Source organism: Nyctibius grandis, chromosome 8 (genome assembly GCF_013368605.1).
Source record: "Nyctibius grandis isolate bNycGra1 chromosome 8, bNycGra1.pri, whole genome shotgun sequence".
Taxonomy (NCBI): domain Eukaryota; kingdom Metazoa; phylum Chordata; class Aves; order Nyctibiiformes; family Nyctibiidae; genus Nyctibius; species Nyctibius grandis.
Window position 1 is genome coordinate 2,413,373 of NC_090665.1, and position 19,583 is coordinate 2,432,955.

The 19,583-nt window shown below is 43.4% G+C and overlaps 2 protein-coding genes across 4 annotated transcripts in view; one reads left to right on the forward strand and one right to left on the reverse strand.

Annotated features, from left to right (window-relative positions):
* SMC4 (structural maintenance of chromosomes 4) overlaps window positions 1-3,316 on the forward strand; it is a 37,351-nt gene extending 34,035 nt beyond the window's left edge. Inside the window, exons 22-24 of the mRNA XM_068406039.1 lie at window positions 606-838; window positions 1,518-1,701; window positions 3,007-3,316. Of these exons, the coding sequence (XP_068262140.1) occupies window positions 606-838; window positions 1,518-1,701; window positions 3,007-3,195 (606 nt within the window). The 3' untranslated portion in view covers window positions 3,196-3,316. The remainder of the gene's footprint in view (window positions 1-605; window positions 839-1,517; window positions 1,702-3,006) is intronic.
* Window positions 329-13,623, reverse strand: TRIM59 (tripartite motif containing 59). Of its 3 annotated transcripts, XM_068406041.1 has the most exons (4): window positions 13,517-13,623; window positions 7,313-8,353; window positions 4,233-4,397; window positions 329-2,939 (listed from the first exon to the last, which is right to left on the reverse strand). In XM_068406041.1, the coding sequence occupies exons 2-3, from the start codon at window positions 8,348-8,350 to the stop codon at window positions 4,254-4,256; spliced, it is 1,182 nt and encodes a 393-aa protein (XP_068262142.1). In that variant the 5' UTR covers window positions 8,351-8,353; window positions 13,517-13,623; the 3' UTR covers window positions 329-2,939; window positions 4,233-4,253. The 3 variants fall into 3 exon arrangements, with proteins under 3 accessions (XP_068262142.1, XP_068262143.1, XP_068262141.1); XM_068406042.1 differs by lacking the exons at window positions 329-2,939; window positions 4,233-4,397 and adding an exon at window positions 4,433-7,015; XM_068406040.1 differs by lacking the exons at window positions 329-2,939; window positions 4,233-4,397 and having other exon boundaries at window positions 4,433-8,353.
* Between the last annotated feature and the right edge of the window lie 5,960 nt (window positions 13,624-19,583).

Sequence of the window (19,583 nt, forward strand, 5' to 3'; positions counted from 1 at the left end):
ATGTCCCTGCTGCTCAAGCACGGAGGTGACCTCCAGCTGTGCGTTTTCCTTCAGGTGCCTGCTCACACGGGTCCTGCACTTGAGGTGCGTGCAGGTGGGCCTGTTCCTCTGCAGTTCCTTTCTTTTGGGAACCCTTGAGTTTCCTGAACGTTGGTTAGCTCGTCCTGAGCCACGTGTGTGAAAGCTGCATCAAGGAGCTCACAGACAGCTTTTATATATGTGATACCATCAACAGCGGGCGAAGACAACTTTCTCCTGTGGAAGTTTTTTATTTACAGCCAACTAGTCGTGACAGCCTAGCCAGATACACACCACCACTAGGATTTTTTTTCTTCTCACAATACTCACTTCAGTAATATTGGACTATTCAACAGATTAAATATTGTTTTATTATTTTATTTATTTTTTTATTTTAACATGGGTTTTCCAGTATAGAGAGATCAGCAGCACAGAGTATAGAGATGAGAAAAACGAGGTGGTTTGGTTTTGTTTATTTGTTTTGAGGCTGTTCTGGGAAAAATGATTTTTCAAACAGGAGGAAAAATGCTTTAAAATCTAACTCGCAGAGCCAGCTTGTTTAACTGTACTTCTGTTCTTTTCTATAGGAAGAGCTGTACTTGAAACGTGTGGCTGAACTGGATGACATTACCAATGAGAGAGACAACTTCAGACAAGCCTTTGAAGATCTCAGGAAACAAAGGCTAAATGAATTTATGGCAGGATTTAACGTAATAACAAATAAACTGAAGGAAAACTACCAGATGCTGACTTTGGGAGGGGATGCTGAGCTGGAACTTGTGGACAGTCTGGATCCCTTCTCTGAGGGAATCATGTTTAGGTTTGTCAAAATACTTTGTATTATTGCTCTAATTCCTAACTGTTGTGTTCCTTTTTTCAACCTGCTTTTTAAGTCAATTTTCCTGGAGCAGCAGCTCACTGAGCCAGCCCTCCTGTTGGCAGGGCACTGACAGAAGACACACCTTTTAGTGTTGGGTAATGCAGAGATTTGTTTCTGCTGGAGAAATAAGTAAGGAACAGCAGTTAGAAAGCGTTGACTTTGCTGAAGTAATTGCTCAGGGTTTTGTAATTCCCAAATCATTTCATTCTGCCCAGGGAATCCTGTCAGTCACGTTGGTAACTGGAGATTGTTCTGTCATAAATGGTCCTAAGAGTACACTCATTACTTAAGAGCAGAATAGTGCTTTTATAATTAAATAGCAGTTTGTGTTACAGTTCCTACAGAGAGTAGCTGAGTGTCGCCATAGTTTGAGTTCAGGCAGACATCAGCTGACCGTGTAGCTGAGCCTGCACCTGGGGAGTTACTCCTCAGGGAACAGAAATAATCCAGCTCGCTGCCTCTCAGCTGCGGAGGACTAAGAGTATCAGGCAGCTCATCCGTGCTCTTAGCTGAGCTTTGTGCCTTCCAAGAACCTCCCTCCTGTCTTGTGACTTGCTTTTCACCACGATGTATTTAATCATGAACAGAAAAAAGTTACAAACTCTTAAATTTGTTGCAGCGTTCGGCCTCCGAAGAAAAGTTGGAAGAAGATATTTAACTTATCGGGAGGAGAGAAGACTCTGAGTTCACTGGCTCTAGTTTTTGCTCTTCATCACTACAAGCCGACGCCACTTTATTTTATGGATGAGATTGATGCAGCGCTTGACTTCAAAAATGTATCTATTGTAGCCTTTTACATATATGTAAGTACTCAGTGGTAACTACTACAGTGTAATTTTTCTAAGCTATTTTCTTCTCTGCCAGAAAAGACAAAGCAGTAACACAATTATGGCCAGATTTAACAGTCTGGAATGATAGAGTATTTTCAAATAATTAAGTGGAAACTATGTACTAAGCAGATTTCCAGAAAGGTGCTTAGAATGTTGCTTTCTGCATGTTTTTTTTTCTAAGCTGCTAAGTTTGATGCTTTCCTGAAATGAGGCAAACAGAGGATTTATAAATTGGGTTTTTTTCCCCCTCCAAATCCTGATTGTAGAGTTTCAAAAGCTGTCTAAAGAGTGCTACAGTTTGCCAAAGCTGCTGCATTTCCACGTATCCTTGCTGCTACTGCTGCTTCCTCACTTGCCCCCAAACAATCAGCAATAGTCAGCTGAGATACAGCGACTTACTGAGCTCTTAGGAGTGTGCCCCTGTATCCAGCTCATGATTTCATCCTTGGGTGCAGCCAAGGGTCCTTGCTTTTATACTTCCATTTCATTAATCCGAGCTGTTTCCCAAAGGCATCTTTGATCTGTGCCCTTATTAGTGGGTTTTTTCTTTCAGGCCTTTAAAAATTCTGTCATCACCATATTTAAGCCAAGCAAACCTTTACATTGCTACAGCTCTAGTTGCTAATTTAAACTTAGAATTTTCAGAATGATCCAAAGTATAACCACCAGTTTTGGAGACACCTGAGAAGTGCCAAAGATTATGATTAGCAACTTAAAATTAGGGAAGCGCTTTGAAGATACCTGCCTGCAACCACAGATTTAAACTTTGCTTCTCCAATGCCTGTATTTGCACAAAGGAGGGTCCTTTTGTACATTTTGTGTACAGCTTCAGAATTAGTACTGTTCTGGGAGGCAAGATTCTAACTGATACTGGAGCCATTTTTATTACATCTAGCTGGAAGCTTTTTAACCTTGTAAAACTATAGTTCAACTTAGTAACACCCACCTTCGGTGAGTCTTGTGGAATTCATGCTGAAACTGTGGTGAATTGCAACTCTGGAAAGAAATTGTGTTGGAATCTAGTTGAATTTACTTGAATGGGTCACGTAAAAGAGAAAAGGAGGAAGCTCATGCCTGAGTCACTGGCAGTGCTTCGTGCCAAGGTGGGAGCGCGTTGTGCACGTAGCGATTATGGACAGCAGCTCTGAGGGCTCCTCCCCTGCGGTTTGTTGCGTGCTGTAGCGATGTGTTCCTCAGTTCCCAAAACCTGACTAGAGATCATACAAGAACAGAGCTTTGTGAAACACTCTGGGCTAACACACGTCACTTCTCTTTCAGGAGCAAACCAAGAACGCACAATTTATCATCATCTCCCTGCGAAACAACATGTTCGAGATCGCAGACAGATTAATTGGGATTTATAAGACTAACAACACCACGAAAAGTGTGGCCACAAACCCCAAAGTTATTGCATCTAAAGGCCTGGCTGAACTCGGCGCTGTTGGCGTTAGTGTAGCTCAAGAATAGCATGGAATAAACTTCCTTTCTTGCTGCTGCTGTTTACTTTTCTCTAATATACTTTTGTATTTGAGATGTTTTTTCTTTTAGTTTTGTGTTTACCTGACCTTGTTAATAAAATCAGCCTCAATAAACTCCATTGTTGTAAATTATACAGTCTATATAGATCTTAATTCTATGAACTGAGTTAAAAAAAAAGCTATTTCTCAAATTATGTCTCGAGCTGCATTTTACTGCTCCGTGGTGGGCTCGATGTCAACGCTTGGGCTCTGCATTTGGTTTGAAATGTCTGGGTTTTTTACTCTGTGTAAGCAAATTGCTTTTAACTGTCATCAGTGTCCTGTCACATTGGATTATGAGTTCAGTGCACAAATAATTTCTATGTATGTTATAAGGATGGGGTGGGTAACGCTGCAGGCTGGGGGAAGCAGGCGTTTGTAACCATTTTGTAATGGCCTGGCTCCCTTTTGGAAGCTGCTCTGTTTCCTCTCCCCTCTTGTAGGACATCTCCTGCCCCTCTCTGGGACTGGGCCCATTGTACCCTCGGGGTTGAGTAACACAGTCATTACCCTCTGCTCGCTTCTCCTGTCACTGCCAGGGCTGCTGTACAGTACCTGGCAGTACAGAATGGCAGGAATCCAAGGTAGAACCTGCAAACTTAAACCTCTTCCTCCCCCAGGTGTCAACACAACCTTTTTCAACCACTCCTCTCTTAAAAAAAAATTAAAACCTAAAAACCAGCATGCAGTAGGGCTTATACTTCTAGAATGAGGTTTCAAAAGAGGATAGTTCAAAACATGAGAAAAAAAAACCCTGTAGGTTTGACAAAACCCTCTCACACCTCAATTCAATTCAAATGCAGTAAAAAGATTTCACTTTCTTGAAAAAGTTTCCATCTGTCACACGAAGCTCAGCACATGGGACTTGTACCCAGCACAGGCACCACACCAGCTCAGCCCAACACCAGGATCCACCACCCCCCCATCAGATCAGCCCAACAGGCCTGGGGTGGGCAAGGGGAAAGCCTGACACCCACATTGACCCACCTCGGGGAGTCTTCCTGAAGCTCACGCTGCAAAAAAACAGGGCACTTGGAGGAGAAGGAAGCAGGTCGAGCGCAGGGCTACGCTGCTGCCGCGGGGACACGCTGCTCCGGCTCCTCGCACCCGCTCAGCCCCGCGCCAGCGCTGTTGAGGCTCACGGGGAAGGGTCTGTGCAGTAAGGAAACCAAGGTGTTAGCCAATCCTACTGTAAGAATATATTTTATTTGTATGCAAATTTATTAAAATAGTGCATTAGAAGTACAAGTACTAAATGTTTCAATCGGTGGTAAAGGCATTTTATAAATTCTTGTAGTCTTGAAAAATAAAATTGCAGTATAAACTCTCTGTAAGTTTTTAAAAGTCAGGAAAATAAAAGGAAAGTCACCAAAGAAGCCTCAGAGGGCAGCAGACAGACACTTCGCACCAGGTTTTAGGAGACCGACCTGCCACGTGACAGCCTTTAGCAGGGCTCAAGACAAAAACAAACTCCCAATTTTATCGGGAAATTAATACGATGGCGTTTATCCAGTCCTGGGATACACCTAAACAGCATCTCAACGCCTGACCAGTGGCATTCAGGGGATTTGCCTTTGGAACCCTAAAAGATTACAGAAAACCCACGTACAAACCCTAGAAGCCGCTCCTGCCACACAGGCAAAGGCTCTTGCTGCTGGCTCCTACCTCCTGACCTTGCTCACAGCTCTCACTGAAGTCTCAAACCCTTCTGGTTTGCACAAGGGTTTAAAACACCGAGTAGTTAAAGGCTCACCTCAGAATTCAATCACTATTTCAACAACTTCTATTAATTATTTAAAAATGTACAACAGCCATTTCGCTCCTGAGCACAGCTTAGACTAGAGCATTTCAGCAGAAGCAGTGAACAGGTAGTGACCATCTGATTGCAGAACACAACGCTATCATGGTTCCTCTTCCTCAAGGTAAAGCCCCCTGTTATTTGTGCTGAAAAGTTGAATATAAATCACAGAATCACAGCATGGTTGGGGTTGGAAGGGACCTTAAAGCCCATCTCGTTCCAACCCCCCTGCCACGGGCAGGGACACCTTCCACCAGACCAGGTTGCTCCCAGCCCCATCCAACCTGGCCTTGAACACTGCCAGGGAGGGGGCAGCCACAGCTTCTCTGGGCAACCTGGGCCAGGGTCTCACCACCCTCACAGCAAAGAATTTCTTCCTAATATCTCATCTCAATCTCCCCTCTTTCAGTTTAAAACCATTACCCCTCGTCCTATCACTCCATGCCCTTGTAAAAAGCCCCTCTCCCCCTTTCCTGTAGCCCCTTCAGGTACTGGAAGGTGCTAGAAGGTCTCCCCAGAGCCTTCTCTTCTCCAGGCTGAACAGCCCCAACTCTCTCAGCCTGTCTCCATAGCAGAGGGGCTCCAGCCCTCTGAGCATCTTTGTGGCCTCCTCTGGACTCGCTCCAACAGCTCCATGGTCTAGTTGCCATGGTGGTGTCAACGCAATGATTGGACTCGATGATCCCAGAGGTCTCTTCCAATCTGACTGATTCTGTGATTCTGTGTCCTCCTTCTGTTGGGGGCCCCAGAGCTGGACGCAGCACTGCAGGGGGGGTCTCACAAGAGTGGAGCAGAGGGGCAGAATCCCCTCCCTCGCCCTGCTGGCCACGCTGCTGGGGATGCAGCCCAGGACACAGGTGGCTTTCTGGGCTGCCAGCGCACATTGCTGGCTCATGGTGAGCTTCTCGTCACCCATCACCCCCAAGCCCTTCTCCTCAGGGCTGCTCTCCATCCATTCTCCACCCAGCCTGTGTTTGTGCTTGGGATTGCCCCAACCCACGTGCAGGACCTTGCACTTGGCCTTGTTGAACTCCATGCGGTTCGCACAGGCCCAGCTCTCCAGCCTGTCCATGTCCCTCTGGATGCCATCCCTTCCCTCCAGCGTGTCACCACACCACACAGCTTGGTGTCATCAGCAAACTTGCTGAGGGCACACGCAATCCCACTGCCCATGTCGCTGACAAGGACATTGATGAATTCACATTCATTGTCAAGTTGTTTTCAGGGCTCTTGACATTTGAAATCCTTGTGCCACTGACCACAGTGGGAGTTTTGCTACTCACTACAGTATCTATCTATTGTCACGACATATTAAATGATCTAGCAAAAAGTCAGGGCTGTTTTAGCAAGCAGTGGGAGCTCCCTGCCAGACGAAACAAACACCTGAGCTGTGCACAGCTGCCACGACAAAACCATTTCACCAGAAGTCCCACGGATGCTGCTCTGTGCAGCAGAGACATTTGAAAGACACAAAGTTATTAAAAACAGGTTAAAAAAGAAAGATTAAATCATGTCATCCACAAGTAAGCAGGAACAAACCAAATGAAACCCAGGGCCATGAATATCCGATTTAAAGACCACAGGTGTATCAGTTAAAATACAGAGAGGGGGTCAGTAAAACACAAAAGAGGAGTTTTTTGTACCCCAGAGCCAGTGACTGACCCGCCCAGGATGCCCGTTTGCAGCCTGAGGTGTTTTTTTAACCTTTAATGTTGTAGTGCTTTTATTAAAAAAAAAAAACCAATTAAAATTGTTACCAAAAAAAAAAAAGATGATAGTAATGTCTGAGGAGTTGTTACAAACAGGACTCCAGATTACAATTTGTAAGCTGATTACAGCTTTCTCACGCAGCCGTTGTTTCTGACTAGCTTCCAGTTTAAACAAACACGTACCTACCTACCTACCGTACTGTGGGAGCAGAATCTTCTCTTGCAAATCTTCTCAGTTAACTCAGAGTTAGCTAAGAGGAAATCTATACAACATATATGGAAACAGAAAGGAAAAGTGTAGAGCTTTAACAGCCCAGCTTTTAAGTAGAAATTAAATAAAACAATCCCGGGGATTCCTACACTGACTTCTGTAGTCAAAGAGAAACAATCCTCCCTAAAAACTCCATCAGTAAATTAAATGTATGGCACAGCACACCCACTATATTCTGCAGAAGGGTGCAGAAATCTTGATAAGCAAGCAGCAAGAATTCTGCGATGTAAGCAGGAGTAGCTTTGATTACAACTGACGATACTGGTTTGTGAAACGCAAACGCAGTTACCACTAGGAGTACGCAAAGCAGCAGGACTGCTAACGGATTTACAGCCTGGAGGAGTTCTTCAGATTCTCTTCCTTCCTTCCCGCTGCCTTTGCTGTGCAACTTCCTTTTCGGAATCAGTTTTATTTTTGGAGTGAGGATCTTGTTGATCTCACCGACTTCAGTTTTAGACCACACATCTTTCAGCAGGTGCCCAACCCTTGGATAAACCTCCACAGGTTTAACATCCGGCAGTTGCTTCTCTTTCAAAGCTTTTATACGTTGATGCATATCATCCACCTTCTCCAGAAAAACAAGCGGGGACTCTTCTTTCTGAATACATGTATTCAGTGACATTAACTCCAGTTGCTCTTCCCTGATTTTTTTCAACCTCTCAATGAGAGGCTCATATTCTTCCGCAACGCATGTGTTAACTTCATCCAGCGCCGTCAGCAGCGCTTGTTTTTTGTGCTCCAAGGTATCGCCAAGTTTCTTAAAATACTGCACCACTACTTTTTTATCGTCCTGAACAACGCTTTCACACTGGGACTTCTGCTCTTTCAGCTGTTCAATAAGCAAACATACATCAGTCCAGTGTTTATCAGTCAGCTGCTCAAGAATTTTCCCTGAAGTCTCCTTTTCTTTTCTGTAGGCACTCTGAAGGTCATCTATGGGATGGCCGTTGTGTTTCCCTATGGTAAGGCAGTGGCCACACACCAGCTTCCTATCCAACAGACAGTAGACGTTCAGTGGTTGCCTGTAGTGCTCGCTGCAGGTGGCAACATCAGCGTGATCCTCCTGTTGGTATTTCTCAATAATAGCTTTCAACGCGAAGTTGATCGGCAACGACTCGGTACCAGCAGCAGGAATTTCAACAACAGTCCTGCAGTTGGGGCACTTCAGAGGGACTCTCAGGGGCCTCCAAATGGAAAAGTTGCTGGAGAGCTGAATAACACCTTCCAGGCAGCTCCTGCAAAAGGTGTGGGAGCAGGGCAGAACGCGGGGGTCTTCAAATATGCTGTAGCAAATGGAACACGTTAATTCTTCCTCAAAGTGATGCATGTCCTACACAAGAAAAACAAAAAGAAAACACGGTTTAATCTCTTTTGACAATCCACTCATTAAAATCATTTTATTAACCGAAGGACCTCAAGGTGACATTTAAGGAGCAGCTTATTGCTAAGGGGGGAAAAAAAAGACAAAAAAAAAGAATGAAAGTGAGCAACAGTTCAAAGATTTCAGTAAATTATGATCCACACTTATGATTTGAGTGACTAGATAGTGCTCACCCTTATGCAACTTCTGCCTTAAAAAGCTAGGAAAAGCAGCAATTCTCTACTAGAGATTTTTTACAGTGGGAAACAGCAGAAGGGAGTGATAAAAGTTAGAACTAAAGTTTCTAAATAATCGAAGTTATGAAAATTTTCTCCCATTAGGAGTAACATTTTCAACAGAAGAATACAACAATCAGTACAGAAACTTTTTTTTCTCCCCTAACTTTTTTCAAACGTTCCTTGTGTAATATAAATTAGAATATTAAGGAGTCAAATTTACTAAAAGCTATCTCTAGGTTCTGGCAAAAACGAGAGTCTAACTCAATGGCCCTTAAAAAATACCACTAACAGTAATTAGACTCCTGGTGTTATTCCTGGGTTACTTTAAGCACAAAACTAAACAACTAACTTTCGTTTTCCATCCTTTGTAATCTTGCCTTGTTTTTCTTTGCCAGCTTAGTGAAATCACACGGTAAAGTCCCACGTAACAATAACTCTAATGCCAGTTTTCATAATAAATCATAATTCTGGTTTTTCTTCTGTTAAAAAAAATGGGGAAATTAGTAGGAACTTCCCCCAGCTTTGTGTCACATTCTCCTGTCCCCCAGTTCTAGTCAACTCTGTAGACTTTGCCACGCTGCAAAATTTAATTGTCCAAGCATTTGGTATCACAGACTCTCCATTTAGGGTCTAACCCTAAATCTGACAGCAGCAACATGCAGCCAGGCTGATGCAGCTGCACCAAGTGCTGCTGAACCTTCAGCTGGTGCAGTCGGGGAGATCACCCCCGAGGAGACGTGTTGAAGGAGGCTGTTTTATTCAGATGTGCCCTCCTCATCTCTTTAATTCATTAACATATTTTTGCATCGATCTATCAGCATTTCTCATTGACACTGACATTGAGTTCGACTGAATTTAAGAGAATCTACTTAAAAGGAATTGAATTATTAATTATACTCTTTGAAAATAAACCTTAAATTGCATTTGGAATCAATGTCCTCTAAGGACTAAATTCGTCACTAACTAATAAACAATTTACAATAAATAATTAAGCAGCATTATTCCTGCAAAAGACACAGAGCTAACCTGATGGAAATCAGAAGCTAAATACTCAGAGCCCGGTTCTTTGAGAGTTAAATCAGCTCTGAACACAGAAACCTTCTCTGGTTGTACAGAAATAAGCGGGGCTTATCTCACTGTATTGAGATAGGCCGCTACCCAAAAGTGAAAGTGTGCAACTCTGCAAGTCTCATCACACTCTTCTGCCTTGTAAAACCAGGCTGAATAATAATAATAATAATAATAATAATAATAATAATAAAATCTAATAGCCATCGTCACCCAAAACATCCAGTTCAATTCAAGGAAGTACTTGTATGTTGTTAAGTCAACTTTATACTAAAAATACATTTTGATTAATTCAGCTTTAAAAATAATAATAAAAAAAAAATCTATCCAACACACTTCAGGTCATTTTTTCAGCTAATTCATACAAAAGGTTGGTTCACTTATTTGAACTCCACTTTTCAAAGAGAGCTTGACAAGAGTGAGAAGAAAATCTCCTAAAAAGAGATGTAATTCTTAAGAACTACCCTTCAAAAGCAGAATGAAGTGTGTTAGCATTTATAACTAATAGTGTATCCTCCCAGTTAAAGAGGATGAATATCAAGTACTACAGACATTTAGCAAAAGAAATTCATGACACTTGAACACTAAATCTCCTTCTGCACTGCTCTTCCTAAAGACCACGATGTGTTTCTCTTTTACTGGGGAGCCACAGACCTTTATTTCCAGCTTTTCCAATCAGCCACCGTGGCAGCACTAGGTTCTTTAGGTCTGTACATTAATAATTTCACATTTTTAAGTGATGTTCCAGACGTTGAAACTAAACAAATGTGCCAATAGTGAAGGGAAGCCGAACAACAAATCTACTCCACTGTCTAGATAAACTATTTTTTGAGAATTAATTCCCATAGGAAATACATTTAAAGGTTTTATTTTTATATATAAATTTGTTATGAATCTTGAGAATGTCACTTACACAAAAGAAAAAAAAAATCAGTGAAGTTTTTGCTCATGGTTAGAAAAGAAAGAATCCCTAGTAGGTACCTTCATTCATTATTTTCTGTTGTATATATGGAATGAATATAGTTTAAAAAAATCTCTATGTTTCAAAACACTATTTTTTCCTAAATCTAGGGCTGTAGTTGTCTTCAAAGGAACTGTTACAGGAGGGAAATTTCCTTTATAAACGATACGTGTCTAGCTTATTTGAGCTACGTAAAGGGCGAGAAAACAATTTTTGGGCAATTAATTTTATAACTGCAGAGTAGTTGCTTGCTACCATAAAAACAAAGGAAGAACTCCACAAAATTTTTCTTGGCTCTGTTACGAATCACCTCCAACTCCGCAGGAGTAACCCCTCCAGGCAGGCAGTGCCTCCCCCAGCACACCCAGGCGCAGGTTAGAGCAGCGACGAGCCAGCCTGGAGGCCTGCGCTCACGTCAGGGCTGTTTCATAACCCTCGCAGCCGCCGGCCGGAGGGACTGAAATTCCCATTTCCCCAGAAACACACCGCTCTGTTTCCCAGGCAACTGAGAAATTTGAAAAGTGACAGTAGCTGCCTGCTCGCCAGCAGCTCGGGAAAGCCAGGCCGGCAGCGCGAGGGCAGGAGCTTCACCTCCAGCAGAAATGACACTGGGTATTTTTATTTATTAATTGATTTCAGAACAGTATTTGGAATGCTAATGTTGATGTTTGCACCCTGTGGATTTTTAATTTGTTCTAGACACCTACTCCAGAGTTGTAGCAGGGAAGCAAAAGGTAGAAATCCCGAAATTCAGCTTCATCCTGCACCAGCAGCAGCGTGGAGGAAACAGTCTATACGTAAACAACAACAGAAATAAATCGGTGGATGGCTATCAGAAACGGAGAGACTGGGAACAGCAGTGAAAAAACACAAAGAGCCAACATCGCAGAGTGAAGCAATGAGAAAGGGAACAAAAGTTTTCCAGGAGAAAAAAAAAGTAGCAGGAAGTTAGTAAATGCTTTCCTGCACAGAGCAGGTACTTTTCCTCAAACGTTCCAAACTACTGTGGTAGCAAATACACGTGTGTGTGTGTGTGTGTGTACACATATTTATGGTAACACTCAGTATAAGCAAATCACAAACTAGATGGCGTTTAAAAATTCAGAAGTGTAATTGTGTGAGTAACACAGTGAGTTTCAGGAATCTTCCAGCAACAGAAGGCCTGCTAAGTGGCTGTGATTTTACCCTCCTCTAATTAGTGATACTGTAGATGAGGTGAAAACGTGTCTCGCAGCATACCTGTAGTACAGTTTATCTGCCAAAGCTTCCAGCTGAGCAGATCAAAGCAGTGCAGCGTAGTCCTTGATAACGCTGCTCCTCACCTAGCCATCGGGCCACTGCTTATCCAGCTAATTATGCAGGATGTGGTTTAGAAACAATTATATCTGGAACACTGTACCTCGGTGTTTAGGTAGATAACTAACTGCTTTATACCGAAAGCCAGCTGTGACAAGCCGATACGCCCCGTTCTACCCGGGAGGATTTTAAAAGGTGAATTTGGCACTGGGTAACAGTTGTGACAGCCTACACCAAGAGTTACAAGGGGCGCTGAAGGCAGCCCCTCCCCAGCAGTCAGTGCTGCCAGGCTTCCCACTCCTCCTTCACACCATCAGGAAAGAAAACATCTGCTCTCTCCTGAAGGACACTGGAACACTCGACTTGGCTTTCAACACCATACCCCACTTAACTAAATCCACCTTAGAAATGCTGCCTCCCCATCCCACAGCAGTGCGTGAAGTCCTCCTGTAGTGCTAACACAGGAGCTCAAGTTTATGTTGTGCAAAAATAAGAGATGAAATGACATTAGGGGCAGTGTTTTCCATTTATAAGTCACCCTCGTTGTACAGGGTGACAGGACTTTTAAAAAAAACCAGAAGGCCGAGGTGCAGCTCTGGTATTTGTTGGTGCATCAAAAGGCATGAGCGTGCTGCACAGCTGCCAGGCACCAGAAATCTCAAACAACAGCCAGACCTTAAACCTTTCTATTCCAGCTTGTTTCAGCTGTACTGCGTTACCCCATGCCACCAATATCCCACGCCCAAGTCACAGCAATTCTCAACCACGGATGTTCTGCCCCTAGTCCCACCGCAGCTACTACACCACCATCCCAGATTTTTACACTGTTTTTTTTTTTTATGACCTGAAAGGAGATGAACACAGCTGAAAAGTCTGTCTAGTTTCCCCATCAAGATGACCTGCCAGTTCCCTCCTGCATATCCCTCCACTGGCTCCTTGTCTGCTACTACAACAAGCTTACACAAGTTACCACGCTCAAAAACCCAAATACACTGCTCTGACTGTCCTTGCCACACTCATATTCTGCTGCTGAGACTCGCTCTCCATCCCTTATCTCTTGAACTCTGTCACAGCTCCTGGTCTTGAGCATTCATTTATCATTTGCCTCTTAGCATAAGGCAGCGGAGCTAGAAGGAAGATGACATGGTTACCTGCCACCTGCAGAGCCCCTGCCAGCCCCCACAGGCAATCCCACAACTACTAACGATGGAACCACGCCTGGGTTAGCAACTACAAAACGGGATCGACGCTAACACCAAAACCTCGCCGAGGTTACAGAGACAGAAACGCGCTTGAGGGCCACGACAGGTGTGTGACACGGCCCGAGGACAGAGTGGCATCTCTGCCGGCACCCCGGCCCCGCAGGCTGACGGGGAGCAGGGGGAGAACGCGGCCGCCCCGGACCGCGCAGGGCGGTTCCCCCTCAGCAGGCCGCGCGCCGGCCAGGCCCTGCGCGCCCCGCCGCCGGGTCAAGCCCTCACAGCACCGCTCCCGGCCGCACAACCCGCACCCGCGGGCCGCCCCGCTCCGCAGCCGCGCTCCCTGCCCGCCGCCCGCCCCGTACCCTACCTGAGCTGCGCGCCGGGGCACGGGCAGAGCGCCGCCGCCCCGCTCCTCCTCACGGCGAGGCCGCCGCCACCTTCAAACCGCCGGGCCCGCGCCCCGCCGCTCCCCACAGCGCCGCCGGGCTGCGCATGCGCGGGGCGCCAACGGCCGCGCGGTTCGAATGTAGCCGGGGCGGGGCCGCGTTCAAACCGGGCGGGCGGCCGGCACCGGCGGTGACGTCACACCCCGCCGCCCTCAGTAATGAACCGCGAGGCCTAATGAAATTAACGTGAAATTAACGTGAAATTAACGCCTTGGTGCAGAGCTGGCTGCTCTGTTGCGCGATTAGTGTAACCAACATGTCACCAAACTCATTATTCTTCACAATTTGGGAAGAAATTCGCCCTGAAGCCAGAAAACAAGAGACATAAAAACTTCAGGGGGAGCAGGAACAATCACAGAAATAAAAATAAATAAGTGTAAGGGGTAACATTCAGTTTCAATTTAAGCATGTTTCAATTTAAGCATGTTTCAATTTAAGCATGTTTCAATTTAAGCATGTTTCAATTTAAGCATGTTTCAATTTAAGCATGTTTCAATTTAAGCATGTTTCAATTTAAGCATGTTCCCCTCCTTTGGCTACTGAAGACACTTAAGGTACTTTAAGCAAAGCAAAATTGCTGCTGCCACACATTAGAATTGGGTGATTATAACAAAGAATATCCAGAGCTCATCATCTCCTTGCTGAGCAAAAACTGAAATTGCAATAGAAAGTGAATAGATTAATAGTATTGTTACTGGCAGTGCTTTACTGATGTCTGTGGTGCTGGTAAATCTCAAGATTTTTATCAGTGAAGTACGTAGTGTTGTGCAGACTTTTCTCATATTCCAGATTATTCTACATTTATTTACAGTTCTCATCAAACTACACTAAACTCAACCTGTAAAGTTATTCTCAGATGTTACGTTTAGATTTCATGTTGTAACGTAAATCATAACACATCACCATTCAAAACTTACCTAACACAACTGTCTTAAAACTGGTATTTAGCAGACCGTATATAAATATCTGGGAAACATCTGGAATTACGCTTGAAACAAAAAACCTCACACTAACAAATTCACCATCACAGTTTAGCTGACAGGCACAGAGTTTACAATACTACATTGAGCTGTAATTGGTCTTTTCTATGTGAAGTTGCTATAATACTAGCCTCAAATTCCTGTCTTTTGGTGTTAATACACCACTTCAGTTGTGAATATTTAACAATTTTAATTGACATTTTTGGTATGTTATCAACTTGAAGTTTTTCAACTTTTCAACTCTAACAAGTTGAAATAGTGCTTTCTGTCCCTGCAGTTCCACTTGTGGCACTATAGGTACTGCAATCTAAGGGTAACTTGCTCAAAACAAGCTTTCTAAAAAAAATATATACATTTTTCAACTCCTATTGTTTCTGATTTCTGTTACAAAAAAATTGAATTACTTTTGCTACCTGAATCTAATTACAGTTTCTAATGCATGTTCCTCATGATCATGCCTCTGCGTACGCTGCCTTTCAACACAGTCCCCATGGAGAGCAGGTTGATAAAATTGTTCTTATTTTTGCTACCAAAATGGGCAGGGAAGGAAGAGGGATTACAAACATAACTGATCTTTTTTCCTCTTGATGACAGAGGCGGGGGGGGAAAGACACTTAGAAAAGTATTTTCGTGACACTCACCTATTTGTATGATTTTTAATAGCAATGCCATGTAGGATCTACTTATTAACTGGTAGCTCTAGTACCTGGGAGAGCTTTTGTTTCTGAAAGGGCCTGATGCAGAGCCTGGGATTACAGGATTCCTGGGCATACAGTTCTGGTTTTGTCTCAGGGCACAGCACGTGCCCTCAGCAGGGCTAATTGCTTCTCTCCCTGTTTGAGCACAGCACTTCTGGATGCGTTAACCCAGCACGGCCTGCCTGGTCCACCACCCTGTCTGGCGGAGGTGAGGCTGCCCACGGGCTGGGGATGAAGGAGTGTGGTGGAGCTTCAGCCCTTGGGCCTCTCCTTGGCTGCTGGCTCAAGCTGCTGCTTCTGTATCTTTGCTTGTGCCCTTGCAGCCATTGCAACCAGCTGGAGATGCTCTGCCATGGCACAGGTCAAAACTGCTGTGGCCCTTTGCCTTGCCAGGATCCAGCAGTAAGAGACAAACCCCTGCCCCACAGATGAGCAAGATGGCACGAGCAATGCACGTGGCTTTCCTTCCTCACTGCAAGGAGAGACCGGACTGCCCAAGGCGACATGTGCTGCCTTCCTCCGGGGGAGAACTGAACCCCGCAGAGAGGAACATCTGCCCTTCAAGCAAGCAGCAGCAGAACCCCAAGCAGAGGAAGGCGTTGACTTAATCCGCAAGGAAACTGACCTCCAGAGGAAGGTCTTTCTCCCAAACAAGTAGATACAAGCTCAAATGTCAGTGTCTCCTTCCCATCCAGAAGACAGCTGACTCCAAAATGGAAGAGGCATACTCCTTCCAAACAGGGAAGGCAACATGAAAAAGAAGTTTCCCCATGGATAAAGGAAAAGGCTAACCGGTGCAGGGAAGAGCTCTTCTCTTCCCAGAGACACCGACTACACGTAGTGCCTCACGAGGCCTGCTCAGGCAGCCACCCAGACACCACACAGCAAGAGATTTATCCAGAAAACCTTATGAATTAGAAAGTTTCAGTAAAATTCTTACTTTGCCATAATAGGGGCTTAAGATGTTGAAACACACATCCTTCCTTAAAAACCATGGTTTGGAGAAACATTTCCTGACTTGAGAACAGGACTCAGATGTCTTAAAAGTGATCTTCTAAAAGAAGGTAATATCCTTTCCAGAACAGGTGCAGTAGCAAAGGGAGGGAAAAAAGCAGAAGTCCAAATACTTGCTTAATTCTAAAATTAGTGACAATTTAATTCTAATGTTAATTCCAAAATGATATGGTTCTTTAAATAACCAGTTTCAGTTTAGGTTTATCTTAGATTTGTGGAACCTAAAACAATTAATAAAAACAGCATGGACTTCTTACTCTGGCTTTATTTCCATGCTGGGGCAATTCTGCATATTGGTAATGTTACAGTAGGATTGAGATTATTTTACATATTTGTTTTGCACATGCCTAGTCCACACATGGTGTATTTCTTTCTCAAGTTGTGTTCCTTCATTATATATTCGATTTGACTATTCCATGTGTCCCACAGTAGTTGTTTTGCTAACAGCATTCATTTGGTTTACTCGCATGCCCAAACTATTGCCAGGAATAAATCAAAGAGGACAGTACAAGACTGCAGGTGCAAGGTGTATTTTTTTTTTCTTGTTATCCTTGGAATGAGATAAAATATGAGCAATCCAGAGCTAGTGCTAGTTGTTATTTTCCTACTTTACTATGTAAATAATCAGTACCTCTTACATTGTTAGTTTTATAGGAGTTTGGGGTACACTGGGGAAATTCCCCCTTCACTTTCTACCACCTTACAGTTTCATCGTCTCAAGCCAGAAGACTTAGTTGAAGACACCAGGTTTAAAAAGTTGCTTGCTCTGTCAAAACCATTCTTTAAATCATGACCTCACCCTTGATTACAGGTGGACAGATCCCTGCCAGTTGTGCTTTATCCTGCCTGCTGATGGTACCAGAGTCCTACATACCCTTGTTTCTGCAGATGCTGTTTGGTTTGTGAATTACCTCTCTTACCCCCTGCCTCCACTTCTAACCCAGCAGCAGTTTCACAACTTGTGCCAGTCTACAGCTGTCACAAAGGTGGCCTCATCCATTTCCCTTGGTGCTCAAGCAGCCACACAGGCTCATCAAAGAACTAGCTGAAAACTACCCCAGAAAACAACTTGTTTTTCAGAGAACGGATCCATTGGCTGGAGGACTATGCCCCATGAGGGGTCATTATACCAGATAAGTCATTACTAAACCACTTGCTGAGGGGATGTCAAGATAATGAGAGCATATTTTGTAAAAGTCAGAGATGAACAGAATGTGTGCATTCACTGACAGAGCAGGAATTCATTTACAGAGGTATCATCTCAAACATTTTATTTACTATTTGAACAAGAAAAAGTAATATTAAGCCAGATACACAAATCTTCACATCCAGAAGTTTATTCTGCCCCTGTGCCCAATTTGCAGAAGAGGCTGCAACCACATGGATGATCCATCGTTAGCGTTACATTAACTGCATCACAGTGGCAAATCTTTGCAAATGAAATTTTTGGAATAAGTATCTTCTAGCAGAATTCTGCATCTGGCAGAAATTGCAATGGACAAGACAATGGGCCAGTGTTCAATCTGCACAGCTGACAGTCTGCAGTGTACTAATGCCAGAGTTATTCTGAAACATCAGCTGAAGAGACAGCCCCCTTCTAACTGCATTTATAGGGTCTGGTGCTGTAACAACCTGCTAAAAATGTTTTGGCAATTTAAGTCAGGTGAAATACAAAAGTCATAACAAGAACTATGTTTTGAAAATGCTTAGCTACTGCAAACTAAGTATCCCACAAGTCTACTAACATAAAACAGACATAGCAACATAGGTATCATTTGTGTCTCAGTACAAATCAAGTAATCTGGAACACACTTCAGAGGTTCACTCCATTAAAAAAAAAATCTGCATTTCTATATTTATACAATTCTAGAAATCTATCACGTGGCAAAACAGAAACAGCAGCTAAAAAATGAAAATGCCATATAGCCAAGATAAATGTGTAAGCAGGTCAAGGTTTGTAACCTGAATATATCATTAGAACAAGTGATACAGTTAGAGAAATTACATCATTTTAGGTGAGGAAAGCCTTCTTCAGGTCCACAATACAAGCAACCTGGAAACTAAGGCTTTAGTTCCACCACAAAAGTCTCATTGCTGGCTGCACACTTCTGGTTCTTTACAAATACCTTGTCAAATGTAGTAGAAAAACGAGCATGAACTGTGTAGTGAGAGTGAAGGAGCCCAAATCTGTGACAGATTCCAAACAGCTTAAATGAGAAAGAGGTAAATTGGGTGTGTAGTTAAGAAAAAAAAATGGAAAGCTTGTAAGAAGGGAAGTAACACAGTAGGACAGAGTAAGATTTTACTGTCACAATACTGCTCAGGCAAGGGTTTTACCCATGATAGCCACGCACAGAACTTCACTGTTTGCATGGACAGCCACTTAAGAAAAAACTCCAAGGCTGACAAAGTACTTGGATTTTTGCCTTAATTTCAATGCTGAACCAATTACCATAGTTATCAGTTCCTCTTCTCATTTTAATATATTTGAGATAACCGTATTTTTCGGACTACGAGTCTGTAGCTGTCCATGGTATCAGACTACTCCCCTCCCTTGCCTTCCCCAAGCTTATGAAGGTCTAAATCTGTTTCACGTTTCTCGAAAGATGCTTCTCCAGCTCATCAATACTCTAATTTTTGTGGTGGTGGATGGGAACGTATTAATACTTTACTCCAGGATCTATACTAAACACACTGCAACAACAGAGAAGACCTCCTAGTAAACCACAGTGCCTGAAAGAGTCCCAATGGCACAAGCACTCAACCTGGGAGTAGTTTTGTTTCTGGGGTAAGTGCACTACATAATACAGAATTAAAAAAAATCATTATAATCCTTTCTCCTCTACTCCCCACCTCAACACACCAGGAAAGTCTTCAGGAAAAAGCTACAGGAGCAAGCTGCAAAAAGCTACAAGGGAGCTTTTGACGATAACTTACAACATAAATAACTGAAGTTCTGAGTAAGAATGTATGTTGGTTTATACCCAGTTTATTTTTAGGTACTTAAAAGAATTAAGAATTCAAGATGAAGCAACATTTAATCTGAGAAACTGCCATTCTAGGAATGACATACTTGCTTCATACCATGATCTGATGTTGCTGCCATGAAGACTGTCTACTGACCATCTGCCTTTCCATCAAGTCACAAAACTTCTGTAATGCATTTACCAACAGCTGGCATTTAAAGCTTCCCACACTTGAAGTTTTCTAGTAATAGTAGCTTTCAGTGTTGTTTTATAGAAATTTAGAAGTACAAAGGTATTTGCATCTGACACTTTTAATGACAGCTTGAAGAA